General features: G+C 51.6%; 2 protein-coding genes across 4 annotated transcripts in view; one reads left to right on the plus strand and one right to left on the minus strand.

The window, feature by feature from the left end:
• Window positions 1-12,366, minus strand: part of WDR3 (WD repeat domain 3) — a 28,938-nt gene extending 16,572 nt beyond the window's left edge. The window contains exons 1-10 of the mRNA XM_068166009.1: window positions 12,085-12,366; window positions 9,829-10,038; window positions 8,322-8,440; window positions 6,257-6,335; window positions 5,828-5,923; window positions 4,613-4,723; window positions 3,500-3,601; window positions 3,283-3,380; window positions 2,277-2,372; window positions 1,181-1,411 (exon numbers count right to left, since the gene is read on the minus strand). Coding sequence (XP_068022110.1) covers window positions 1,181-1,411; window positions 2,277-2,372; window positions 3,283-3,380; window positions 3,500-3,601; window positions 4,613-4,723; window positions 5,828-5,923; window positions 6,257-6,335; window positions 8,322-8,440; window positions 9,829-10,038; window positions 12,085-12,255 — 1,313 coding nt within the window. The 5' untranslated portion in view covers window positions 12,256-12,366. The remainder of the gene's footprint in view (window positions 1-1,180; window positions 1,412-2,276; window positions 2,373-3,282; window positions 3,381-3,499; window positions 3,602-4,612; window positions 4,724-5,827; window positions 5,924-6,256; window positions 6,336-8,321; window positions 8,441-9,828; window positions 10,039-12,084) is intronic.
• A 100-nt stretch (window positions 12,367-12,466) lies between these two features.
• GDAP2 (ganglioside induced differentiation associated protein 2) overlaps window positions 12,467-27,321 on the plus strand; it is a 35,152-nt gene continuing 20,297 nt past the window's right edge. The window contains exons 1-5 of one of the 3 annotated variants that reach the window (XM_068165922.1): window positions 12,467-12,589; window positions 17,296-17,542; window positions 19,169-19,308; window positions 23,187-23,340; window positions 26,818-26,906. In XM_068165922.1, coding sequence (XP_068022023.1) covers window positions 17,367-17,542; window positions 19,169-19,308; window positions 23,187-23,340; window positions 26,818-26,906 — 559 coding nt within the window. In that variant the 5' untranslated portion in view covers window positions 12,467-12,589; window positions 17,296-17,366. Of the gene's footprint in view, window positions 12,590-17,295; window positions 17,543-18,199; window positions 18,311-19,168; window positions 19,309-23,186; window positions 23,341-26,817; window positions 26,907-27,321 lie in introns of those variants that run through there. The other 2 variants (XM_068165921.1, XM_068165923.1) reach the window with 2 other exon arrangements.

Consider the following 27,321-nt stretch of genomic DNA (forward strand, 5'->3'; position numbering starts at 1 on the left):
TAGCTATAAACATGGACAGTTATCTTGGGACAACAGGACATGCACCTGCATCAACAAACCTTGCGTGTCGTTAGGAGTTGGACCAATGATCTATAGCAGTGCCATGTGTGGTCACTCCTAGGGAACCAATGGAGCCATGCCAACGAGGCTCTCTGAGTTTATGTAAGTTGTAGCAGTTCCCTTGCTATGCACTTCTGCCTTTCCTGTCTCCTCTTCTACACTTTACTGTGCTATACTTGCACTACAGGCCTCACCAAGGGCCTGCAACACTGGAACAAAAAGGAACAATACTCGATCATATTGGTCAGCCGTATTGATTCCCATCTCTGTCGCCCATACTTCTCCATCACAGTATCACAGTATCACTTAGGTTGGAAAGGACCTTGAGGATCATCAAGTCCAACCTATCAACACAGACCCCATGACTAGACCATGGCACCAAGTGCCACATCCAATCTCCCCTTGAACACCTCCAGGGATAGTGACTCAACCACCTCCCTGGGCAGCACATTCCAATGACGAATGACTCGCTCGGTGAAGAACTTCCTCCTCACCTCGAGTCTAAACCTCCCCTGGTGCAGCTCAAGACTGTGTCCCCTTGTTCTGGTGTTGCTTGCCTGGGAGAAGAGGCCAACCCCTTCCTGGCTACAACCTCCCTTCAGGTAGTTGCAGAGGGCAATGAGGTCACCCCTGAGCCTCCTCTTCCCCAGGCTAAACAATCCCAGCTCCCTCAGCCTCTCCTCACAGGGCTTGTGTTCAAGGCCTCTCCCCAGCCTTGTTGCCCTTCTCTGGACACCTTCAAGTCTCTCAATGTCCTTCTTAAACTGAGGGGCCCAGAACTGGACACAGGACTCAAGGTGTGGCCTAACCAAAGCAGAGTACAGGGGCACTATGACCTCCCTGCTCCTGCTGGCCACACTATTCCTAATGCAGGCCAGGATGCTATTGGCCCTCCTGGCCACCTGGGCACACTGTTGGCTCATATTCAGGTGGCTGTCGATCAGCACCCCCAGGTCCCTCTCTGTTTGGGAGCTCTCAGCCACTCTGACTCCAGCCTGTAGCTTTGCATGGGATTGCCGTAGCTTTCTTCCTTATCACTGCCTCTGAACAGAGCAATCCCCCAGTCCTGGGAGACTGACACACATAGGGCAGAGGGGGCTGACAAAACTGGCCTGTGTACCTGTTCCAAATCTTCACAGACTCTGCAGCTGCTGAGAGAATGGCAATGTTGTCAGAGCTGAAAGCCAAGGTCCTGACGTCGCTGCGGTGGCCTCCGATGGTTATCTTGGACGTGCGGACAGCCTGTGGCACTGGTGCCGAGAGGCTCAGGTTGTAGGACTCAATGACATTGTTCTGGAGCAGCAGTACGATCTTCAGCTCTCCTTTTGGAGAGAGAAGCAAGTCAAAGGACCTGTTTGATCAGACAAAAATCAGGGGTAATAAAGACAAAATGTAGGAGGGATCAAGCATCCGATACAACTGAGAAGGCAGAGTGCATGCCACCAGCAAGGGCTCACTAAGACAAAGGGACCACTTGTGGTCCCACTTGTGGTGTTTGGGAGGGGATTGGATGTGGCACTTGAAGCCATGGTTTAGTAGTCATGAGGTGTTGGGTGACAGGTTGGACTTGATGATCTCTGAGGTATTTTCCAACCTTATTGGTTCTAAGAGTTTCTAAGAGGGTTCTGGAGCACAAGCCCTATGAAAAGAGGCTGAGGGAGCTGGGGTTGCTTAGCCTGGAGAAGAGGAGGCTCAGGGGAGACCTTACTGCTCTCCACAACTACCTGAAGGGAAGTTGTAGCCAGGTGGGGGTTGGTTTCTTCTCCCAGGCAACCAGCACCAGAATGAGAGGACACAGTCTCAAGCTGTGCCAGGGGAGGTTTAGGCTGGGGGTGAGGAGAAAGTTCTTCCCAGAGAGAGTCGTTAGCCATTGGAATGTGCTGCCCAGGGAGGTGATGGAGTCACCATGCCTGGAGGTGTTTGGGAGGGGACTGGATGTGGCACTTGGAGCTCTGGTCTAGTAGTCATGAGGTGTTGGGTGACAGGTTGGACTTGATGGTCTCTGAGGTCTTTTCCAACCTTATTGATTCTATGACTCTATGAATTGTATGAAGAGGTGTGAATGGACTGGAGACCATGGTAGGCTTCTCCCCAGCTCCAAGGTGAACAGATGTGGACAGGGAAACTAATCCACCTCTCCCTATGCTGAGCTGTGCAGGCATCCCCACATAACTGCATAATGTCAGCTCAGACTCTGCAAGAGGCTTTCCACTCACTTGATTTTAGAAGAAGCTTTGATGTTCGTGACCCGCTGAATCTCCTCCTGCAGGCTCAGCTCCACACTCTTTTCAGGCTCCTCTTCAGAGTTCTGTCTAGAAATGGCAGATGACAGAGGAGAGTCAAATAACCCAACACAGCTAGCACAGAGAACAGCATGAGGAAACCACTTAGCCTGCTGAAAACAACCACCCTTTTATCCATCAGTGCTAATTACATGCCAAACTGAAAGGGACCTGGGGGTGCTGATTGACAGCTGCCTAAACATGAGCCAGCAGTGTGCCCAGGAGGCCAAGAAGGCCAATGGCATCCTGGCCTGCATCAAGAATAGTGTGGCCAGCAGGAGCAGGGAAGTCATTCTGTCCCTGTACTCAGCACTGGTTAGGCCACACCTTGAGTCCTGTGTCCAGCTCTGGGCCCCTCAGTTTAAGAAGGACATTGAGAGACTTGAAGGTGTCCAGAGAAGGGCAACGAGGCTGGGGAGGGGTTTGGAGCACAGCCCTGTGAGGAGAGGCTGAGGGAGCTGGGGTTGTTTAGCCTGGAGAAGAGGAAGCTCAGGGGAGACCTCACGGAGTTGGTCTCTTCTCCCAGGCAAGCAGCACCAGAACAAGAGGACACAGTCTCCAGCTGTGCCAGGGGAGGTTTAGGCTGGGGGTGAGGAGAAAGTTCTTCCCAGAGAGAGTTGTTAGCCCTTGGAATGTGCTGCCCAGGGAGGTGGTGGAGTCACCATCCCTGGAGGTGTTCAAGAGGGGACTGGATGTGGCACTTGGTGCCATGGTCTAGTCATGAGGTCTGTGGTGACAGCTTGGACTCGATGATCCTCGAGGTCTCTTCCAGCCTCAGCCATACTGTGATACTGTGATACACAGAACAGTAAAGCCCCAAATCCCATAGACAGAATGACCGGTAGCTTGGAGTCCAACCACCATGTCACCCTGCTGCTGGGCTTTTCTGGCAGTTCTCTGGAGACAGACAGCACCCAAACACATCCAACAGACTGCTTACTTGGCTTTTTTCTTTGCTTTCTTCATTTTCTTTTCCAGTTTTTTCTGGAGCTCCTCTTCAGAAAGGACAGAGAAGACTTCCAGCACAGCATCCGTTCCCTAGAGGCAGAGCAAAGTCAACGGCATGCAAAGCCCTGGCTGGCCCTTGCAGAAATGATACAGTTCCTCTAGCAGTCTCCTTCACAGGTGGAGACCAGAGCCCAACCCCCACTACTTACATGGCAGGCCAAAACCTTGCCAGCCTGGTCTGTGGCCAGAGTCACCACTCGGTCTCGCCCTTCCCTCATGATGGATCCAACTCTGCTGCACTTCACCAGGCGCTACGGGGAGAGAATGAGAAGACTTTGGGTCTGAAAGGGCAAGTGATCTGATCAAGCAAATTCAGAAGCCTACTGGCAAGGGAAACCAAAAGGAGAAGAAGGGGAAATAAATCTACAGGGTGCTGGCACAACAGCCAGCAAGGAGTATCTGGAGATAAAGCAAGCATTTGTGTGAGCTACAGGCTTGCAGCCTCATTTCGTTGTCTCTTAGGGGAAATAACCTTTGATAGTCTCAGTGGAAGTGCAGCTTTATCAACCAACCATAGTGATTTAAGAGATAGATGCATTTTCATGCTACAAAGACAGCAGAGATCAGCTCCTCCCTCAAAAAAGCAGAGAAGGTGAGAACAAAGACTCTTAAACGTGGTTGAAGGGAGAGAATTCTCTGGAGAGGAAGCTGTACCTAACAAAGTCAAGTATCTACCATAACTACATACAGTAGGTTTGACATCTGAGCAGGAGCCCAGAAAGTTCCACCAGAAAGCTGATTCAGTGAAGTCTCCCCCAGCAGCACAAGTGGGAATGGCTTTCTTCAGCAGGATCTCATGCACCATTTCATTATGGAGCAGCTCTGACCTCTCAGCTTCTGCAGCTGACTTGCAGAGTGGAGCAGCAGCACTGTGCTTGGCAGCAACCCACCAGCTAGGAACTCTTATTCCCATGCTGTTTAGTGGAAGAGTTCTGTTAGCACTGTCAAACTTTAAAGAGTTGCTAGTCCTCCCCAAACAGAAGGCAAAGAGAAAGCTTTCCAAGGAGAATAAAAGTTTGGCACACATCCTTCTGCTGCTGTTTTGCAAGGCAGATAAAGCAGCAGCTGCTCCTGAGGAAGAGGCTACAAAGACAGACAGAAATTGCCAGGATTTACCTAACAGGCTAAAAATGACACTTGGAGGTATAAACCAAATACAGAGCAGCAATGTGTGGGGGACTAAAACTTCTGGTGGCTCTGCAAGCAGCACCATGCAAATGGGCTTAGAGATACAGTCCCACAGTGTGGAAAGCTGAGCTTACGTCCTCAGGATGCTCATCCAGCTCTAGGTTCTCATCCTCTTCTGTGTTTTCTTCTCCTCCAGGTGATAACCCTTTGCTTTTCTTTAGTTCTGGCTCATCAGGGTCTTTTACCTATGCACAAACACAAAAGAACCCCAGAAGGAGTACCTGAAATCACAAGAGTTTGGGGCTTTGTCTCACAGTTCATTTCCCTGAAGGAACAAGTGGTTAGCAAACACTGCAACAAAGAAGTGGCTTACAGCATGCCTTTAGACACCAAAAACTGTGTCCTGCCCCTGTGCTCTGCACTGGTTAGGCCACACCTTGAGTCCTGTGTCCAGTTCTGGGCCCCTCAGGTTAGGAAAGATGTTGAGTTGCTGGAAGGTGTCCAGAGAAGGGCAACAAAGCTGGGGAGGGGTCTGGAGCACAGCCCTGTGAGGAGAGGCTGAGGGAGCTGGGGTTGCTTACTCTGGAGAAGAGGATGCTCAGGGGTGACCTTATTGCTGTCTACAACTACCTGAAGGGAGGTTGTAGCCAGGTGGGGTTTGGTCTCTTCTCCCAGGCAACCAGCACCAGAACAAGAGGACACAGTCTCAAGCTGTGCCAGGGGCAGTTTAGACTGGATGTTAGGAAGAAATTGTTCCCAGAAAGAGAGATTGGCCACTGGAATGTGCTGCCCAGGGAGGTGGTGGAGTCACCATCACTGGAGGTGTTTAGTAGCAAGAGACTGGATGAGGCACTTGGTGCCATGGTTTAGTTGATTAGATGGTGTTGGGTGATAGGTTGGACTTGATGATCTCAAAGGTCTTTTCCAACCTGGTTAATTCTATTCTATTCTATATCAGAAATGCTTCAGCATTGTTTGCCTATTAGTGTTATTAGGAGAATGGAAAGGAGTAAGGAAAAGCAGGTCCTGTACACATAGTCCTGGTTGGAAGAGTCCTCAAAGATCATTCATCATTTACCTGCCATAAGACTGTCTTTTCTAGCACTAAGCCAGAAGGCTGGAAGATCTGACACACTCTGGAAAGATTGTTCTGGAAGTGCTCACAGCTTCACTTGGAAGCTCCCAAAAACCAGCCAACAGAGCAGTTCCTGGAGCTCTCAAACAGCAAAGACACTGCTTTGGCTCTTTTTCCCACAACATCAGTTAGATTTAACACATTCCAGCCCTGTATTAGTGCAAAGACAAGCAGCTGGACGAGACTGTGAGGGGACAGAGAGGGAAGACTTTACCTCCTGGATGTGAGTGATGTCCCAGACCCTCAGCTCACTGTCACCACTCCCAGTGATCAGACGCTTCTCTTCAGATATCAAAGCCATCCCCCAAACCTGTCCAAGGGCACAATGGGAAGAATTAGCTTATGGCACCTTTAATCATCATACCAACAGCAGAGCACCTTTGATTCATTTAAATGGCAATTCAGAAGAGACTGGATCTAGCCAGGACCTTCCCCAGAGACATTTGTATTGGAATTGTCACCCCCTGCACACTGATGACAGCTCCTGGAAAGTTTGGTAGTTTCCTGCTTGCCTAATGACAAGCAAAATATATCTCAGTGCCAGTTTACAACTCCTGACAACAGGAGTTGCAGGGAAAAGCAGAGTTGACCATGCCAATTCAAAGTCCCTGCACCCCAGCAACTCCCCATGCATCCCCTTTACCTCAGAACGGTGTCCAACGAGAGTTTTGAAGCAGTGCTGGGTGTCCAGATCCCACCACTTCACCAAGGTGTCTTTGCCACTGGAAGAAAGAAGAAAAAGTTGAGATACAATAGAATAGAATCATAGAATCAACAAGGTTGGAAAAGACCTCAGAGATCATCAAGTCAAACCACTCACCCAACACCTCAGGACTAACTAATCCATGGCACCAAGTGCCTCATCAAATCTCTTCTTAAACACCTCCAGGGATGGTGACTCCACCACCTCCCTAGGCAGCCCATTCCAATGGCCAATCTCTCTTTCTATCAAGAACTTCTTCCTCACCTCCAGCCTAAACCTCCCCTGGCACAGCTTGAGACTGTGTCCTCTTGTTCTGGTGCTGGGTGCCTGGGAGAAGAGACCAACCCCCACCCGGCTGCAACCTCCCTTCAGGTAGTTGTAGACAGCAAGAAGGTCTCCCCTGAGCCTCCTCTTCTCCAGGCTAAACAACCCCAGCTCCCTCAGCCTCTCCTCACAGGGCTGTGCTCAAAGCCTCTCCCCAGCCTTCTTGCCCTTCTCTGGACACGTTCAAGTGTCTCAATGTCCTTCTTAAACTGAGGTGTCCAGAACTGGACACAGGACTCAAGGTGTGGCCTAACCAGTGCTGAGTTCAGGGCACAATGACTTCCCTGCTCCTGCTGGCCACACTATCCTGATTCAGGCCAGGATGCCATTGGCCTTCTTGGCCACCTGGGCACACTGCTGCCTCATGTTCAGCCAGCTGTCAACCAGTACCCCCAGCTCCCTCTCTGCCTGGCTGCTCTCAGCCATTCTGACCCCAGCCTGCAGCACTGCATGGGGTTGTTGTGGCAAAAGGGCAGCATCCAGCACTTGAACTTGTTGAATGCCATCCTGTTGGACTCTGCCCATCTGTCCAGCCTGCCAAGGGCTCTCTGCAGAGCTCTCCTACCGTCTAACAGATCAACTCCTGCCCCCAGCTTGGTGTCATCTGCAAACTTACTAATGCTGGACTCAATCCCCTCATGCAGATCATCAGTATAGATATTGAATAGGAAAGACTGCCAAAGCTTGCACACTTAGAGAAGTGGTAGACACACAAACATCTAAACCATGCCACAAGTGACTTCTGCAGGTGTTCCCATATAATTTACTCTAGGTGACCCTGCTCCAGCAGATGGGTTGGACTGGATGATCTGGGGTGCATCAAGAAAAGTGTCCAGCAAGTCCAGGGAGGTTCTCCTCCCCTCTTCTCTGCCTCAGTGAGACCACATCTGGAATACAACTTCCAGTTTTGGGCTCCCCAATTCAAAAGAGAAAGGGATCCACTGAGGGGAATCCATTGGAGAACCACAAGGAGGATTAAGGGACTTGAACTCCTCTCCTATGAAGAAAGACTGAGAGAACTGAGGCTGTTTAGTCTTGAGAAGAGAAGGCTGAGGGGGGATCTTATTGATATCTATAAGCTGGTGAAGGGTCTGGAGAACAGATCTTGTGAGGAAGTGGCTGAGGGAACCAGGGCTTTTTAGTCCAGAGAAAAGCTGTTGAGGGGAGACCTTCTCACTCTCCACAACTCCCTGAAAGGCTGGAGTGAGACAGGGGTCAGTCTCTTCTCCCTAGTAACAACTGACAGGATGAGTGGAAACAGCCTCAAGTTGCACCAAGGGAGGGTTGGATTGGATATTAGACAGAACTTCCCTGAAAGGGCTCTCAAATGCTGCAACTGGCTCCCCAGGGAGACAGCTGAATCCTCACCTCTGGCGGTGATGCAGAGATGTGGTGCTGAGGGATATGGTTTAGCACCAGTCCTGGTAGAGTTAGACAACAGTTGGACTCAGTGACCTTACAGATCTTTTCCAACCCAAACAATCCTGTGACTCTACTTGGACTCAGGCACCAGACTTGGGAGTATGACAAGGTGGCAACGCCATATCCTAACGAGCTGCTGGGCCTGAGATACCACAAGCCAGGAAGGGAAATACAAATGGCAGTAGCACCTGGGATGTGCAAACTGCAAGTGAAACCATAGCTGCTTTCCTCCTTGACCACTACCCTGATTGTGACTGACCTGGTGATCAGCAGGTTCTTCTCCTTCACGAAAAGGACTCGAGTGACCGCATCCTTGTGGCCCTTCAGCCGGTACAAGCCGCTCTCGTTGATGACATCCCACACGATGACATCTGTGTCCTGGAACAGAAAAGAGACTCCCCAGGGACTGCCATCTCTTTCTGCAAAACATCTACCTCTGAGACTGACTTCTCAGCATCCTCACTTTCAATGTTAATGCCAGGTATGACAAATGCAAAGGACATTCCTTCCCCAAAGGTGCGTTCAGACCAATAAGCACATCCCTGCTGTGGCTGGACTGGCTTTTGCTATTCCTGATCTCACAAGCTTCCTTATAGGGATCAGTCCTGGGACCTGGCTTGTTCAACATCTTTGTGGGTGCCATGGACAGTGGCATTGAGTGCACCCTCAGCAAGTTTGCTGATGACACCAAGCTGTGTGGTGCAGCAGACAGCTGGAGGGAAGGGAGGCCATCCAGAGGGACCTGGACAGGCTGGAGAGGTGGGCACAAGCCAACCTCATGAGCTTCAACAAGACCAAGGGCAGGGTCCTGCAGCTGGGTGGAAGCAATCCCAGGCACAAATCCAGGCTGGGCAGGGACTGGCTGGAAAGCAGCCCTGAGGAGAGAGACTTGGGGGTGCTGGTGGAGGAGAAGCTCACCAGGAGCTCTCAGTGTGCACTTGCAGCCCAGAAAGCCAATCAGATCCTGGGCTGCATCAGGAGAAGTGTGGCCAGCAGGGCAAGGGAGGTGATTCTCCCCCTCTGCTCAGCTCTGCTGAGACCCCACCTGGAGTACTGCCTCCAGTTCTGGAGCCCCTATTGCAAGAGGGATGTGGAGGTGCTGGAAGGTGTCCAGAGAAGGGCCAGGAGGATGATCAGAGGGCTGGAGCACCTCTCCTGTGAGGACAGACTGAAGGAGTTGGGGCTGTTCAGTCTGCAGAAGAGAAGGCTCCCAGGTGACCTCATTGTGGCCTTCCAGTATCTGAAGGGGGCTACAAGAAGGCTGGGGAGGGACTGCTCAGGATCTCAGGTAGTGATAGGACTAGGGGGAATGGAATGAAGCTGGGGGTGGGGAGATTGAGGCTGGAGGTGAGGAGGAAGTTCTTCCCCATGGGAGCGGTGAAGCCCTGGAATGGGTTGTCCAGGGAGGTGGTTGAGGCCCTGTCCCTGGAGGTGTTTAAGCCCAGGCTGGCTGGGGCTGTGGCCAGGCTGATCTAGTGTGGGGTGTCCCTGCCCATGGCAGGGGGGTTGGAACTAGATGATCCTTGTGGTCCCTTCCAACCCTGACTGATTCTATGATTCTATACCTCAACAGCTCACTAGGACCCCACTCCTGCCCTGCCTCCTCCCTGCTGCTCCCCCAGCCCCTGGTTCCCCAGCTCCATTGCCATCTCATTGCCATCCTCTGGCTACAGGCAGAGCCCACACTTCAGACAGGACAGTGCAGGTCAATGCTCTCCCCAGAGCTTCTCTATGACAGGACTGTCCCCTAGGTGTGCAATCCTCACCTTGGAGCCAGATACCAGCCGGCCACCCAAATGGTCATACTGCATGGCTGTGACTGCAGCCTTGTGTCCATTGAAGGTGATATTTGCTTCTCCACTCAGAAGGCTGAAGACACGGATCGATCCATCTTCATAGCCAACAGCCAAGTGCAACCCATCTGGGGAAGGGCAGAGGCAACTAACCTCCTGCTTGAGGCCTTTAAGGATAAGAACCTGCAATTTGTAGGAGACAAAAACATACATAACATTGATAAATGACATGACAGAGCAAGGTAAGGATGCAGCAGCCATGGCAACCCCAGGCAGAGCTACAGGCTGGGGTCAGAGTGGCTGGAGAGCAGCCAGGCAGAGAGGGACCTGGGGGTGCTGATTGACAGCTGCCTGAATATGAGCCTGCAGTGTGCCCAGGTGGCCAAGAAGACCAATGGCATCCTGGCCTGGATCAGGAATAGTGTGGCCAGCAGGAGCAGGGAGGTCATTCTGCCCTGCACTCAGTACTGGGTAGGTCTCACCTTGAGTCCTGTGTCCAGTTCTGGGCTCCTCAGTTTAAGATGGATACTGAGACTCTTGAACATGACCAGAGAAGGGCAACAAAGCTGGGGAGGGGTTTGGAGCACAGCCCTGTGAGGAGAGGCTGAGGGAGCTGGGGTTGCTTAGCCTGGAGAAGAGGCTCAGGGGAGAGCTTATTGCTCTCTACAACTACCTGAAGGGAGGTTGTAGCCAGGTGGGGGTTGGTCTCTTCTCTCTAGCAGCCAGCACCAGAGCAAGAGGACACAGTCTCAAGCTGCACCAGGGGAGGTTTAGGCTGGAGGTGAGGAGAAAGTTCTTCCTAGCAAGAGATATTGGCCACTGGAATGTGCTGCCCAGGGAGGTGATGGAGTCACCATCCCTGGAGGTGTTGAAGAGGGGATTGGATGTGGCACTTGAAGCCATGGTTTAGTTAGTCATGAGGTGTTGGGTGACAGGTTGGACTTGATGATCTCTGAGGTCTTTTCCAACCTTATTGATTCTATGATTGGTTGAGAGTAAAGGCTCCCTGACTCATCCTCTCTCACTTGGCCTTTCTCAGGTATGGAACAGAGCAGTTTCCTCGTAGACTGCACTAAAAGTTGAACATAACAAAAACCTCTGCAAAACAACATGCCAGCAGCCACCACCTCAGTGGCTGTTAAAGCAAATCCTGAATTCAGTTGGCAGTGGGCAGTAAGCAGGAGCTACAATGTTTTCAGAACCTAACAGAAGGAAACAGGCATTCAAGTCCTTAAACTTACACATCACAAAATCCACACAGGATACAACTTTCACAGGGGAAAACCAGCTCCACAGCAGAAACAAGCTACACAACACCCCTACCTGCTCCCAGAACTTACACACACAGCACTACTGCTGCTCACCAGCTGAACAGGGAACAGCTTTCACAGAATCACAGAAAGGTAGGGGTTGAAAAAGCCCTCCGGAGGTAATCTAGTGCAGCTCCCGGGTAACACAGGTACTCCCACAGCAGGCTGCACAGAAACAGGACACCGAGACTCTAGAACGTGTCCAGAGAAGGGCAGCAGAGCTGAGGAGAGGCCTCGAGCACAGCCCTGTGAGGAGAGGCTGAGGGAGCTGGGGTTGCTTAGCCTGGGGAAGAGGAGGCTCAGGGGAGACCTTCTTGCTCTCTACAACTACCTGAAGGGAGGTTGTAGCCAGGTGGGGGTTGGGCTCTTCTCTCAGGCAACCAGCACCAGAACAAGAGGACAGAGTCTCAAGCTGTGCCAGGGTAAGTTTAGGCTGGAGGTGAGGAGAAAGTTCTTCACAGGGAGAGTTGTTAGTCATTGGGATGTGCTGCCCAGGGAGGTGGTGGAGTCACCATCCCTGGAGGTGTTTAAGAAGAGACTGGATGGGGTGCTTGGTGCCATGCTTTAGTTGATTAGGTGGTGTTGGGTGATAGGTTGGACTCCATGATCTCCAAGGTCTCTTCCAACCTGGTTAATTTTATTCTAACTGAGGTACCAAACACAGACCCCAAAGGATCAGCAGCGGACTCAGCCAGCGCACACCCAGAGCTGCGGACTCGCTCCACAAGCAAACCTCGAGCTGTGCTCAGGCTACAGATCAGGGGAGAAGCTGCAGAGACGACACTGCCCGTGAAAGGCAAACCCCCGACACCAACAGTTTTGCGGGATACGATCCAAAAGCGCCGCACATTACAGCCCCCACCCCCTCCCCGGCTCCTCATCAGCCCCGGAGGGCTGCCTGCACCGCCTCGGCACCCACCTTCTCTCCTTTCCGCGTATCCCAAATGAAGACGTGCTCGCAGGCCGGCACGGCCACGCAGCGGCCCCGCTCGCCGCGCAGCGTAACGAAGACCACGTTAGCCCTGGCACTGGCCACCAGCCCGAAGAGCGCGGCCGGCCCGTAGCGCAGATACTGCCGCGTCAGGCCCATGGCGGCCGCGAGGGCAACGCTGCTGCGCGGGGGTGAGGCGCCGAGCAAGCCCCGGGCCGGGCCGGCCCGTCCCGGCCGCACCGCCCGCCACACGTGCCGCGCGCGGCTCCCCTCCCGGCGCGGGCCGGAAGTGCGTGGGGCGGGGCGGGAGCTGCGCCGGAAGTGAGGCCGCGGGCCGGGCAGCGCCGCAGGGGCAGGCCGGGGGAGGCGCGGCGCCGCTGCCGGAAGCGGAAGCGGGTGGCGGCCGCGCCGCTTTTCTGGGTGATGTCGCCGAAGCGGCGCCGATCGAGACCCTGTGGCCGGGCGGGCCTGGCAGCGGCGGCACGCTCTGCCGGTGAGTCCTTGCTCGCCGCTGCTGCGTGTGCCGGCGTTCTGCGCTGACGGGGGCCGCCTGTAAGCGGCGGGGGAGGGGGGCGAAGCCTCTGGCTGCTCGCCGGCCTCGCCTCCGGCGGTGCATCTCACCGGCAGCTGGCGTGGGTGCAGGCGGCTGATGGGCGTGAAGGGCTTCGTGCTCCTCGGCTGCCGCTGGCTTTATTCCGCCTTCCGAGCCTTCCATCCCTGAGGGGGAAGGGAGGACCTCGGCCAAAACCCGGGGAGAATGGCCAAGTGGAGCTGATGTGCATCCCTTTTGGGCTGCCTGCCTCTCGCTGTGGTACTTAGCGCCCTGGTTTGGCTGTTAATCAGAGGGCAGACCCTGTGGTGGGTGAGCTTTTGTTTGGAAGCACTGTAACCGCTATTTCCTCCTTGCTTGTTGCCTTTCTCACGGCTCTGCGCGGTGAGGATTCTATTCAGGTGCCCTTAAGGCTGTTTTGGAGGCAGCGTCAGCTTCTATTACCCTCAGTTCGAGCTCAGGCGTCGGGTTGGTTGGGATGTGTTTTCCTAGGCAATGAATTGGCTGTTGTGGATGCTGTGTTTGAATCTGATTGTGGGCCTGTATAAAATACTCCCTGGCAGGTGTGATTGTGGCAAACTGGGAATGGCGAGGTGAGCAGCAGCCTCTGCTCAGCGCAGCTGTGGCCACACCTTCAGTACTGAGCTCTGTTTTGGGGCATTCGCTACAAGAAAGACACTGAGGTGCTGCAGCGTGTCCAGAGCAGGGCAGGAGTCTGCTAAAGGGTCTGCAGAACTGTGAGCAGTGGCTGAGGGAATTGGTGGTGTTTAGTCTGGAGAACATGAGGCTGAGGGGAGACCTGCTCACACTCTACCACCCCCTGAAAGGACGTTATAGGGAGGAGGGGTTGGCCTTGGCTCCCCAGTAACAAGTGAAAGGTTATGGGGATGCAGCTTCAAGATGCAGCAGGGGAAGTGTAGGTTGGATGTTAGAAGGCATTTCTTCAGAGAGTGATCTCAAACACTGGAAGAGCCTCCCCAGGGAGGCAGCTGAAACCCCACCCCTGGAGGTGTTTCACACGTGCAGAGGTGTGGTGCTGAGGGATATGGTTTCACACCAGACTTGGTAGAGTTAGATAATGGTTGGACTCCAGTGATCTTGAAGGTCTTTCCCAACTGAAATAGAACAGAATTAGCCAGGTTGGAAAAGACCTTTGAGATCATGGAGTCCAACCTATCATCCAACACCATCTGATCAACTAAACCATGGCACCAAGTGCCTCATCCAGGCTCTTCCTAAACACCTCCAGTGATGGTGACTCCACCACCTCCCTGGGCAGCACATTCCCATGGCCAATCTCTCTTTCTGGGAAGAACTTCTTCCTAACATCCAGCCTAACCTCCCCTGGCACAGCTTGAGACTGTGTCCTCTTGTTGTGTTGGTGGCTGCCTGGGAGAAGAGACCAACCCCCACCTGGCTACAACCTCTCTTCAGGTAGTTGTAGACAGCAAGAAGGTCTCCCCTGAGCCTCCTCTTCTCCAGGCTAAGCAACCCCAGCTCCCTCAGCCTCTCCTCACAGGGCTGTGCTCCAAGATACTTATACTACATATAATACAATATACTTGTACAATATAGTCATACAACATACAACACAATAATTCAGTGATTCTATGAAGTTACTGAAGTGAGTGCATTTGTGCTAGCTTAATAGTACAGTTAGCAGTTACAATGAAAATATAGTAGCCTAAGTGTTATGTGTTGGCTATTGAAAACAGAAAGGGACCTGGGGGTGCTGATTGACAGCAGCTGAACATGAGGCATCAGTGTGCCCAGGTGGCCAAGAAGGCCAATGGCATCCTGGCCTGCATCAGGAACAGTGTGGCCAGCAGGAGCAGGGAGGTCATTCTGCCCTGTACTCAGCACTGGTTAGGCCACACCTTGAGTCCTGTGTCCAGTTCTGGGCTCCTCAGTTTAAGGACATTGAGAGACTTGAACGTGTCCAGAGAAGGGCAACAAGGCTGGGGAGAGGCCTTGAGCACAGCCCTGTGAGGAGAGGCTGAGGGAGCTGGGGTTGCTTAGCCTGGAGAAGAGGAGGCTCAGGGGAGACCTTATTGCTCTCTACAACTACCTGAAGGGAGGTTGTTGCCAGGTGGGGGTTGGTCTCTTCTCCCAGGCAACCACCACCAGAACAAGAGGACACAGTCTCAAGCTGTGCCAGGTGAAGTTTAGGCTGGAGGTGAGGAGAGATTTCTTCACTGAGAGAGTTGTTGGCCATTGGAATGTGCTGCCCAGGAAGGTGGTGGAGTCACCATCCCTGGAGGTGTTCAAGAGGGGATTGGACCTGGCACTTGGTGCCATGGCCTAGTCATCAGTTCTTGGGTGATAGCTTGGACTTGATGATCTTTGAGGTCTCTTCCAGCCTTGGTGGTACTGTGAAAAGCCTGTGTCTGCAAGTTTGAGTCCTGATCTGGCAACCAGTGTCATCTCAGCTCTAAATAAAAAGGCTCAGATGGCAGAGTTCAGTCTGTAGGCTCACTGGGCCAGCATTCAAGTGCACAACTTTGTTGTTCTTTCTTGGACAACTTATTTGGGTGAAGGGGTTTGGTGCCTGAGTGCATGACTGGAATGACTAAGGAACTCTAAGTCCTTACTTGCAGTGCTTCAGAAGTCACTGAGCTGCCAGGGCTGTATCCATTGTCCTGTATTCATTAGAACATTTGTATAGGGTTTTTTTTGAGTCATGAGTCTTTGGGAGCTGTAGTGGTTTAGGACATGGCTTATTGGTTTTTGCTGGTGGGGGGTTGGTTGGTTGGTTGGTTGGTTGGGGTTTTTTGGGTGTGGGGGGCATGTTTTTAAAGTATAACCCCAGGCTAAACCAAAACTTCTGAAGGGATAATCACAGAACACATCTGGTTGGAAGAGACCTCAAAGATCATCAACCAGCCTTCAACCCAGCACTGAAGGGTCAATAAAGAATCACCAAGGTTGGGAGAGACCTCAAGGATCATTGAGTCCAACCTATCACCACAGACCTCATGACTAGACCATGGCACCAAGTGCCACATCCAGACCCCTCTTGAACACCTCCAGGGATGGGGACTCCACCACCTCCCTGGGCAGCACATTCCCATGGCAAACAACTCTCTCAGTGAAGAACTTTCTCCTCACCTCCAGCCTGAACTTCCCCTGGTGCAGCTTGAGACTGTGTCCTCTTGATGCTGGAGTGGTTGAAATCCCCCAATAGGCTGAGAGCCTGGGAGCATGATGCCTCATGTAGCTGGAGTAAGAAGGCTTCATCAGTAGAATCCCCTTGATCATGAGGCCTGCAGAAACTAAACCATGTCCCAAAAGTGCCAGGTCCACATGCTGCTTAAACACCTCTAGGGATGGTGACTCCACCACTGCCCTGGGCAGACCATTCCAATGTCTGATAACCCTCTCTGTGAAGGAGTATTTCCTGGCACCCATCCTGAGCCTCCCCTGAGGCAGCTTTTAGTCATTTCCCCTAGTCCTGTCACTTGACACCAAGGGGAAGAGGCTGGCCCCCTCCTTGCTCCAACCTCACTTCAGGTAGTTGAAGGGAGTGATGAGGTCTCTCCTCAGCCTTCTCCAGACTGAAGAACCCCAGCTCCACAGATGCTCCACTTAGGATCTGTGCTCTGCTCTGTGCCCTTCAGCAGCCTTGTTGCCCTTCTCTGAGCCCTTCCTGTGGAGAGGCCACAACTTGCTTTTTGTTCAGCCTTTCTGAAAATGTTTGGGTTTATTTTACCTTTCTGCCCTTGGGAACTTGTGTTCAGCATTTTCAAAGTGCAAGGTCACAAGCCAGTTGGACCAATTTAGTAGAGAACATGTTTTCATCTTGCACTGTTTGAAAACGTTTGTCTGGCTGCAAGTATTTGCAGCCCAGAAAGCCAATCAGATCCTGGGCTGCAGCAGGAGAAGTGTGGCCAGCAGGGCAAGGGAGGTGATCCTCCCCTTCTGCTCAGCTCTGCTGAGACCCCACCTGGAGTACTGCCTCCAGTTCTGGAGCCCCTATTACAGGTGGGATCTGGAGGTGCTGGAAGGTGTCCAGAGAAGGGCCAGAAGGATGAGCAGAGGGCTGGAGCACCTCTCCTGTGAGGACAGACTGAAGGAGTTGGGGCTGTTCAGTCTGCAGAAGAGAAGGCTCCCAGGTGACCTCATTGTGGCCTTCCAGTATCTGAAGGGGGCTACAAGAAGGCTGGGGAGGGACTGCTCAGGATCTCAGGTAGTGATAGGACTAGGGGGAATGGAATGAAGCTGGAGGTGGGGAGATTGAGGCTGGAGGGAGGAGGAAGTTCTTCCCCATGAGAGTGGTGAAGCCCTGGAATGGGTTGTCCAGGGAGGTGGTTGGGGCCTCGTCCCTGGAGGTGTTTAAGCCCAGGCTGGATGAGGCTGTGGCCAGGCTGATCTAGTGTGGGGTGTCCCTGGCCATGGCAGGGGGGTTGGAACTAGATGATCCTTGTGGTCCCTTCCAACCCTGACTGATTCTGTGATGATTCTATGATTTGCATTGCCTCTTTGCACAGGTGTGCCAAACCAGAGATTGGAAGCAGTTGAGATGAGAATCTGGTGTCTGTTTTTTCTGCTAGCTGTAGTTACAGTGCAGTCCTGAGCAAGGGCTGGCTCCACAGGAATTACTTTTAGAGACCAGCTAGTGACCTGGTCTGATTTTTTTTCTTCCTTTAAAGCTCCTAGAAGACTCCAGTGAGAATTGGAGTGTGCCAGACTATCTGAGGAGAGGAGCTCCTTTTTCCATCCCATGGATCCCTTGGGTGCTCCCTCCCAGTTTGTGGACGTTGACAGCCTGCCGTGCTGGACTGATACCTATGAGGACAGGCAGATTGCCTCTCACCCAAATCCTGCTGAAAAAGCTCAAGTTGATGTCAGATCACCTTTTCCATACAGGAAAGACATCAATGCCAAAATAGTCTTATGGTAAGTTCCTCGTGGCTCTGGTGTGTTTGATGTCACCTCTCTGTTTGCTGTGGGATCCCATTGCCTGGTGTAACAATTGTTGCTGTAGCATAAAGCCTTCAAGCCCTCCTTCCTCGAATCAAACATTGAGGGGGCTGGGAAGAGAGTTAATCTCCTTGTTCCCTGTAAATCTTCAAGCCTGGGGTTTGCTCCACATTGGTTTACACACTGCATGTTCATAGAGGTTGTTTGGTGCAGCAGGCTGGGGCTGTGCTGCTTACTGTCACGCTCTGCACTTAATCCCAAGACTAATTCTGCCCTTGGATACTTTGATTTTTATTAATACTAACAAAATCTATTTGCTGTCTAATAGCTTTTTTTCTTTCTTGCTGGCTTTATTCTACTCTCATTTTTCTAGTGCAGATCCACTGGTTTTTTATGTGGGTCTTGTGGCTTGCTCTTGATCCTTTTTTAATCACCCCCCCCCGCCCCCTCACTTCTTTCTCTCTCCATTCTGTGTTCTATCTCCATGATTTTCTACCAAAACAAGTTATTGACAGAGTACAGTGTGCTGAGCTGAACTTACTCCATTGGTTCTTCTTCCCTGTAACACAGATGTTTGTGCCTGGTCTCTAGATGAGTAACAATGTGTTAATCAATGTGAAGAGAGAAGGAGTTCTCAGGGATACAGATTCAGGGATCAGCCTGATCCTCTTTCTGGTTAATGCATGCAGGAAATGGGACTGTTCATGGATTTCCTGAACCTGACTAAGTAAAGAGAAGTAAAAGGTTAAACATTTCTTGTGGCTTGGGCTTGGGTGTAATAAATGTGTGCAATTCAGACTGTTACCTGAACCTCTCTCTGTGTGGGGGAATCGTTTGTTTCCCTTTCTGTGCTCTTTGATCCTAAAATCTCTAATGGCTTGCTGCTGTGGCAGGGAACAGATCAGAGGTTCTGCTACTCCGTTGTCTCTTGCACATCACTGCTTTGGTTATCTTCTGCATGTCTGATCCTTGAACAGCAGAGTGAGTGTGATCCAGTTGCAGGGACAAAAGCAGTGAAGCTGTGCTCAGCTGCAATGTCGCTCTAGATTCTCAGTGCTGTGAGGAAGAGCAGCAGCAGTGGTAGGGTGCCCTGCCTGGTGTGTGTGCAGACAGACAGACAAAAGGTGCATTGAGAAGACTGTTAGTTTTGAAAGTAACACACCCCAAAGCCTGTCCTCTTATCTCCAGGGCAGATCAGATGTGTCCTGGAGCACATCTGACTCCCATCAGCTCAGCACAGTTGCTTCACATACTCTGCTGGATAAGCTGCACTACTTGCAACTACAACACTGTCTTTGTTCCTTACATCACTGAGTTACTGTTGAGGGTGGAAGCTTTTAAGGAAGCAGAATCATTTAGGTTGGAAAAGACCTTTAAGATGAGTGCAGATGATGAGCTGTGTGCCATCCTTCCTCATCAGTTAGAGACAAAGGATGACTGTGCATGAAGAGCATGTCAGGATATGCTGTGCTTTTTGGGCCCTGGAGTACTCTTCATGCTTTTCCTTTAACTTGGCATTTCCCTGCTTGCCAGCTCTTAGTTTGGAACATCCTGCTTAATCTTCCACTTGCCTCAAAAGAAACCCTTTTCTTGTTTCCCCAGGAAAGGAGATGTAGCATTATTGAACTGCACAGCCATAGTAAACACTAGCAATGAGTCTCTCACTGATAAGAATCCAGTATCTGAAAGTATATTCATGCATGCTGGGCCTGACCTGAGGGATGAACTGCAGAAGCTCAAAGGTAAGTGGCCAGAGATGTTTTTATTGAATTGAAACCTGCTGTCCTTCCATAGTACAAAGGATCAAGATGTGGATGAAAGCTAAAATCAAGGTCTGGCTGTTTTGTTGTGGTTTGGGGCTTTTGGTCATGACATCTGATAGTGATGTGAAATAAATCATAGTATCAGTCAGGGTTGGAAGGGAGCACAAGGAGCATCTAGTTCCAACCCTCCTGCCATGGGCAGGGACACCCCACACTAGAGCAGCCTGCCCAGAGCCTCAGCCAGCCTGGGCTTAAACACCCCCAGGGATGGGGCCTCAACCACCTCCCTGGACAACCCATTCCAGGGCTTCACCACTCTCATGGGGAAGAACCTCCTCCTCACCTCCAGCCTGAATCTCCCCACCTCCAGCTTCATTCCATTCCCCCTAGTCCTATCACTCCCTGACATCCTGAGCAGTCCCTCCCCAGCCTTCCTGTAGGCCCCCTTCAGATACTGGAAGGCCACAATGAGGTCTCCTTCTCTTCTCCAGACTGAACAGCCCCAACTCCTTCAGTCTGTCCTCACAGGAGAGGTGCTGCAGCCCTCTGAGCTGCAAAGAGAGGGAATACAAACCAGTCTGGTCTCTTCTCCTTTTGCTCTTCAGATTATGGATTGTTGAGAGTGTGTGGCAGATGTTGGACTTGATGAGCCCTTGCTTTGTGGTACAATAATTCCCACTGTTATCTGAAGCCACTCAGAGTGCTTAGCTTATCAGAGCTTTTACTCTAGGGGCCAGCCTTGTATGGATTTTGCTCTTACCCTGTTCAGTATGTATGCACTGTAGAAGACCAGAACTAAACTTGAGCATTGCAGAAATTAAGTGGGTTCTAATACATCTTCTGTCTGGCTAATAATTATTATTAATAGCTTCATAAAACACTGCCTATCCACATAAAGTCTTGGTGACTACTTAAACTCTCCAGTTCACTTGCCTCTTCTGCACAGCAAAAGAGTTTATTAGTGAGTGACAAGGCCATCCCTAATGGAAGGGAAGGTCTGCAAATGGATGGCATTTGCTTTCCCTGGGTTCTTCATTAGCAGAGTTTATGGCTATTAATGAAATTTAGAAATGCTCAGGGTGGGAGCACTCTGAGCTGGGTTAGGAACTGGCTGGAGGCTGAGCCCAGAGAGTGGTGGTGAATGGTGCCACAGCCAGCTGGCAGCCAGGCACCAGTGGTGTGCCCCAGGGATCAGTGCTGGGCCCTGTGCTCTTTAACATCTTCATTGATGATCTGGGTGAGGGCATTGAGTCCATCATCAGTACATTTGCAGGTGACACCAAGCTGGGGGCAGGAGTTGATCTGCTGGAGGGTAGAGAGGCTCTGCAGAGGGACCTTGCCAGGCTGGACAGATGGGCAGAGTCCAAGGGCATGAGATCAAAGACATCCAAGTGCCAGGTTCTGCACATTGGCCACAACAACCCCAGGCAGTGCTACAGGCTGGGATCAGAGTGGCTGACAGCAGCCAGGCAGAGAGGGACCTGGGGGTACTGGTCGATGGTAGGCTGAACATGAGCCAGCAGTGTGCCCAGGCAGCCAGGAGGGCCAATGGCATCCTGGCCTGCATCAGGAACAGTGTGGCCAGCAGGAGCAGGGAGGTCATTGTGCCCCTGCATGCTGCACTGGTTAGGCCACACCTTGAGTCCTGTGTCCAGTTCTCAGTTTAGGAAGGAGGTTGACTTGCTGGAAAGTGTCCAGAGAAGGGCAACAAAGCTGGGGAGGGGTCTGGAGCACAGCCCTGTGAGGAGAGGCTGAGGGAGCTGGGGTTGCTTAGCCTGGAGAAGAAGAGACTCAGGGGAGACCTTTTTGCTGTTTACAACTACCTGAAGGGAGGTTGTAGCCAGGTGGGGGTTGGTCTCTTCTCCCAGGCAACCAGCACCAGAACAAGAGGACACAGTCTCAAGCTGCACCATGGGAAGTTTAGGCTGGAGGTTAGGAGGAAGTTTTACACAGAGAGTGATTGCCCATTGGAATGTGCTGCCTGGGGAGGTGGTGGAGTCACCATCACTGGAGATGTTCAGGAGTAGACTTGATGGGGTGCTTGGTGCCATGGGTTAGTTGGTTAGGTGGTGTTGGATGATAGGTTGGACAGGATGATCTTGAAGGTCTCTTCCAACCTGGTCTGGTCTATTCTATTCTATTCTAGTGTGTGAGGAACAGAGCTCATAGTTATCCAGGGTGATACAGAAGTCTGATGTAGTTTGCAGTTCAGAATTCACATGTCTAAGAACTGTGATGCTGAGCTGAATTTTGAGAGCAAACTGGTCCTTGAGTGGTACTGCTCACTCTCCTGGGTAGCAGCTCTGTCTCCTTATTGTGTAGTTGAACATGGATAGGAGAGCCCTATTTTCAACACAGATTCTCAGTGGTTTAAACTACACCTGAACAGAGATTCTCTGGTTTCATAAGATCACATTTTGCTGATTCATCTTGCTTCTTATGAGCAACCTGGAAGTCATGAGGGAGGAAAAGCAACCACTCCATACGAGATGGGAAATTTAGTGTCCTGGAGGTGGAAGCAACTGTTAGAATACAGCAGATGTTACAGAGCCGTTAGAAGCCTGCTATGTGTTCCAGGACACTTCTAAAATAAACCAGGGCATCTTTTGTGTACTGAAGTGGAAGGAGAGGGACAACACTTCAAGGAGTATTTAAAGTGTGAGGTCAGTCAGCTTTGTAGGGAGTTACTTATCAAAGCTGAGCTTAGCTTCTTAAATTTGTCCTGCTGAGTTAGGTGAAGTTTTGCAGTCACCATCATTGGAGGTGTTCAGGAGGAGACTTGATGGGGTGCTTGGTGCCATGGAGTAGTTGATTAGGGAGGTTGGATTGGTTGATAGGTTGGACATGATGATCTTGAAGATCTCTTCCAACCTGGTTTGGTGTATTCTAAATTCTCCACCGCTGTGTTGACACTGAGTCTTCTCTCCATAATCCTGGCCTGCATCAGGAACAGTGTGGCCAGCAGGAGCAGGGAGGTCATTCTGCCCCTGTACACTGCGCTGGTTAGGCCACACCTTGAGTCCTGTGTCTAGATCTGGGCCCCTCAGTTTAGGAAGGAGGTTGAGTTGCTGGAAGGAGTCCAGAGAAGGGCAACAAAGTTGGTGAGGGGTTTGGAACACAGCCCTGTGAGGAGAGGCTGAGGGAGCTGGGGTTGCTTAGCCTGGAGAAGAGGAGGCTCAGGGGTGACCTTATTGCTGTCTCCAACTACCTGAAGGGAGATTGTAGACAGGCAGAGGTTGGTCTCTTCTCCCAGGCAGCAGCACCAGAACAAGAGGACACAGTCTCAGGCTGCACCAGGGGAGGTTCAGGTTGGATGTTAGGAAGAAGTTCTATACAGAGAGAGTGATTGCCCATTGGAATGTGCTGCCCAGGGAGGTGGTGGAGTCACCATCCCTGGAGGTGTTCAGGAGGAGACTTGACAGGGTGCTTGGTGCCATGGGTTAGTTGTTTAGGTGGGTTGGATTGGTTGATGGGTTGGACAGGATGATCTTGAAGATCTCTTCCAACCTGGTCTGGTCTATTCTATTCTAATGCCTTTTGCAGGGTTGTGACTCCCTGTGCAGGACAGATTCCTTTTAGTCTTGCAACAAGAGCTTTCCAGAAACCAGTTTTTCTGTGACATCAGTTCTGGGCTCTCTAGAGCAAGAGGGACAGAGATATACTAGAGAGTGTCCAATAGGGGACCACAAGGATGCTTAAGGAAGTGGAAGACCTGTCTTAATGAGGAAAGGCTCTCAGTCTGACTCCTATGGATGGAGCGCAGCTGTCTGGCACTGGAGGAAGTTAAGGGCTTGAATGCTTACAGCTTTCCTGTGATGACATTGGCATTTATCCTGGTGTTTCTTTTTTTCCTTCAGGCTGCAGGACAGGTGAGGCTAAGCTCACCAAAGGCTTTAACCTGGCTGCTCGTTTCATCATTCACACAGTGGGGCCCAAGTACAAAAGTCGCTATCGCACGGCCGCCGAGAGCTCCCTCTACAGCTGCTACCGCAACGTCCTGCAGCTGGCCAAGTGAGTGCACAGCGGCTGCCAGCACTGCCTGCCCTCCCTGGTGTGTCAGTCCTGGATCCTCAGCTCTGCACTGAGGCTAAAAGTTCTGGGCCACTCAGTTCAGGAAGGAGCTTGACTTGCTGGAACGAGTCCAGAGAAGGGCAACGAAGTTGGTGAGGGGTTTGGAACACAGCCCTGTGAGGAGAGGCTGAGGGAGCTGGGGCTGCTTAGCCTGGAGAAGAGGAGGCTCAGGGGAGACCTCATTGCTCTCTACAACTCCCTGAAGGGAGGTTGTAGACAGGCAGAGGTTGGTCTCTTCTCCCAGGCAACCAGCACCAGAACAAGAAGACACAGTCTCAAGATGTGCCAGGGGAAGTTTAGGCTGGAGGTGAGGAGAAAGTTGTTCACTGAGAGAGTCATTAGCCATTGGGATGTGCTGCCTGGGGAGGTGGTGGAGTCCCCATCCCTGGAGGTATCACAGTCTCACAGTATAACTTAGGTTGGAAAGGACCTCGAGGATCATCGAGTCCAACCTATCAACACAGACCCCATGACTAGACCATGGCACCAAGTGCCACATCCAATCTCCTCTTGAACACCTCCAGGGATGGTGACTCCACCACCTCCCTGGGCAACCCGTTCCAATGGTCTTCAAGAGGGGATTGGATGTGGCACTTGGTGCCATGGGTTAGTTGTTTAGGTGGATTGGATTGGTTGATAGGTTGGATGCAATGATCTTGAAGGTCTCTTCCAACCTGGTTTGGTGTATTTATTCAAGTGGATGTGAATACCTTGTCCATGCCTGTAGTAAAAGATCAGGGAGCGTTAGAGGCAGTGGGGCGCGCTTCGTGCCTGTGGTTTACCTGTGTTGCTGTGCAGAGAGCTGAGCTGGTTCAAGCCCTGGAATGCTGGAGCTGGAACTGTGCAGCCTTCAGTTGCTCCAAGAAGGAGCAGCATTGGTAACACTGTTGGCTTCTGTGCTGTGAAAGCTTTAAGTGAGCTTACCCCAGCAGCAGCTTCATGTGTTTCTGCAGCCCTCTGGGCCTGTCCACAGGCAGAGCTGCTTGGTGATCAGCTCAGGTATTTGGCCTCTGCCTTCTCAAGTCCTGAGTCAGGGTGTAAGGATATTGCTAAATCTACAGTTGATGCAGATGGGTTTGTAGGTTTTCCTCTTGCATATATGACACTTCCTACTTCCTTTTAGCTAGCTGGGAGTTTTCATTCTATTTTTCTGTGTTCTTTCCTTTATTCTGGTCTGCCCCTGTGATGGCTGGCACAGTCCTAACAAAGACCTGAATAACAGTGATGTCATAAAACCTACTTAACAGGTTCTTAGGCTTGGGAAGATCAGTTCCTCCAAGTCTGGGCTGTGCATTGTTGACACAGTTGCTATTGCACTGTAATCAAGATTGCAGCTAAGGTTTGTGGTACCTGCCAGTTTTGTTCTGCCTCAGGAGTACCAAGCAAAGGCAGGCCTGGATTGAAACATGTTAAAAAAGCTCAACCTAAAGTCTAATAATTCTGCTTCCTGAATTGTGAGTACCTTTCAGCCAGTCTCTGGAGTAACTTCAGGTGCCTGTAAAATTGCTTACCAACTCTGAGCTTGCTCTCACACCTCTGATGACTGTTGGCAACACCTCTGCTTTACTCTCCCATAAATGTCTCTCTGCTGGAAGAATCTTTCTGATCTTAAAGTATGTTTCACTCCATGCCACTGGTTGGCTAATCATACTGGCTCAGAAGAATAGTGAAGAGGTGATTTGGAACAGTCAGCATGGCTTTGCCAAGGGCAAATCCTGCCTGACCAACCTGGTGGCCTTCTATGAGCAGGTGACAAAATTAATAGCTGAGGGGAGAGCAACTGATGTCGTTTGCCTGGAGCTGAGCAAAGCCTTCCACACTGTCCCACACCACATCCTGGTCTCCAGGCTGGTGACACATGGGTGTGATGGGTGACCACTAGATGGATAAGGAACTGGCTTGATGGCTGCACCCAGAGAGTGGCTGTCCATGGGTCCATGTCCCAGTGGAGGCCAGGGACAAGCAGAGTCCCTCAGGGATCAGTCCTGGGACCAGGCTTGTTCAACATCTTTGTGGGGGACATGGACAGTGGCATTGAGTGCACCCTCAGCAGGTTTGCTGATGACACCAAGCTGTGTGGTGCAGCAGACAGCTGGAGGGAAGGATCCATCCAGAGGGACCTGGACAGGCTGGAGAGGTGGGCACAAGCCAACCTCATGAAGTTCAACAAGAGCAAGTGCAGGGTCCTGCAGCTGGGTGGAGGCAATCCCAGGCACAAATCCAGGCTGGGCAGGGACTGGCTGGAAAGCAGCCCTGAGGAGAGGGACTTGGGGGTGGACAAAAAGCTCAACAGGAGCTCTCAGTGTGCACTTGCAGCCCAGAAAGCCAATCAGATCCTGGGCTGCATCAGGAGAAGTGTGGCCAGCAGGGCAAGGGAGGTGATCCTCCCCCTCTGCTCAGCCCTGGTGAGACCCCACCTGGAGTACTGTGTCCAGTTCTGGAGCCCCTATTCCAAGAGGGATCTGGAGGTGCTGGAAGGTGTCCAGAGAAGGGCCAGGAGGATGAGCAGAGGGCTGGAGCACCTCTCCTGTGAGGACAGACTGAAGGAGTTGGGGCTGTTCAGTCTGGAGAAGAGAAGGCTCCCAGGTGACCTCATTGTGGCCTTCCAGGATCTGAAGGGAGCTACAGGAAGGCTGGGGAGGGACTGCTCAGGATCTCAGGCAGTGATAGGACTAGGGGGAATGGAATGAAGCTGGAGGTGGGGAGATTGAGGCTGGAGGTGAGGAGGAAGTTCTTCCCCATGAGAGTGGTGAAGCCCTGGAATGGGTTGTCCAGGGAGGTGGTTGAGGCCCTGTCCCTGGAGGTGTTTAAGGCCAGGCTGGATGAGGCTGTGGCCAGGCTGATCTAGTGTGGGGTGTCCCTGCCCATGGCAGGGGGGTTGGAACTAGATGATCCTTGTGGTCCCTTCCAACCCTGACTGATGCTATGATACTATGATACCTAGGATTGAATAAGCTGCCTTGCTATGTGTCCTGCCCTCTGACTAACAAAACAAGTGGTAGGTCAAGTGAAGGAACAGGAGACTGTTTGCAATAAAGAGCACCTTCTTCTCCCCTCCTCCTCCTCCTCCTCGCTGTCAATCCTATACAGGAAGGGAAGTATATTGGAAAGGATTGCAGGGAGAACTTCCTCATGCAGGAGAGACTGCAGGAACAACATAGCTGAGGCAGAAGGAAAAGTCAGAGAACAAGCACAAGAGGAAATGCTGGAATCATTAATGATTCCCTCCTTCTCTGCTTAACTGTGCTATGTATGAATCTTGCCAGGGAAGAATCCTTCTGCAGCAAGGTGGAAGAGGGTTGCTGCTGCAGAGAGGCAGGAAAAGTAGTGCTAGTGTTACCTTACTGTACTGGCAGCCTTTTGTTCTGAGATATCTGACCATCTAGTCATTCCTTCTTGTGTCTTTCTGGGTTGCAGGGAACAGGCAATGTGCTCCATAGGATTTTGTGTCATCAATTCTCTGAAAAGATGCTACCCCTTGGAGGATGCAACCCACATAGCCCTGCGTAAGTGTGTTGGGAAGGGGCATAGTCTGGATGGCAGTACTCAGCAATGACTTCTCTCTGGAAGACTGCTGTTCCTGTGGGGAAACCTTGTTGTAGGGGGCTGTGGTTTCACAGCATCATTTTGGTTGGAAAAGACCTCAAAAAATCCACTCCAACCGTTACCTAACTCTAACAAGTTGCTGAGCTACATCCTTCAGGACCACATCTCTGCAGCTTTGAAACACCTCCAGGGAGAGGGGAGTCAGCCACCTCCCTGGGGTGCCTGTTCCAGTCTTTGGGAACCCTTTCAGTCAAGAAACTTCTGCTCCCCAACCTAAACCTCTCCTGGTGCAAGGATTTGGCTTAATTTTGCAGGGCCATAGAATCACATTCCACAGACTGAGGAATACTTAGGAGCTAAACTCAGAGACTCTTT

This window comes from Melanerpes formicivorus, unplaced genomic scaffold (genome assembly GCF_026170545.1).
Source record: "Melanerpes formicivorus ecotype bairdi unplaced genomic scaffold, bMelFor1.0.p_v2 SCAF_95, whole genome shotgun sequence".
Lineage (NCBI taxonomy): Eukaryota > Metazoa > Chordata > Aves > Piciformes > Picidae > Melanerpes > Melanerpes formicivorus.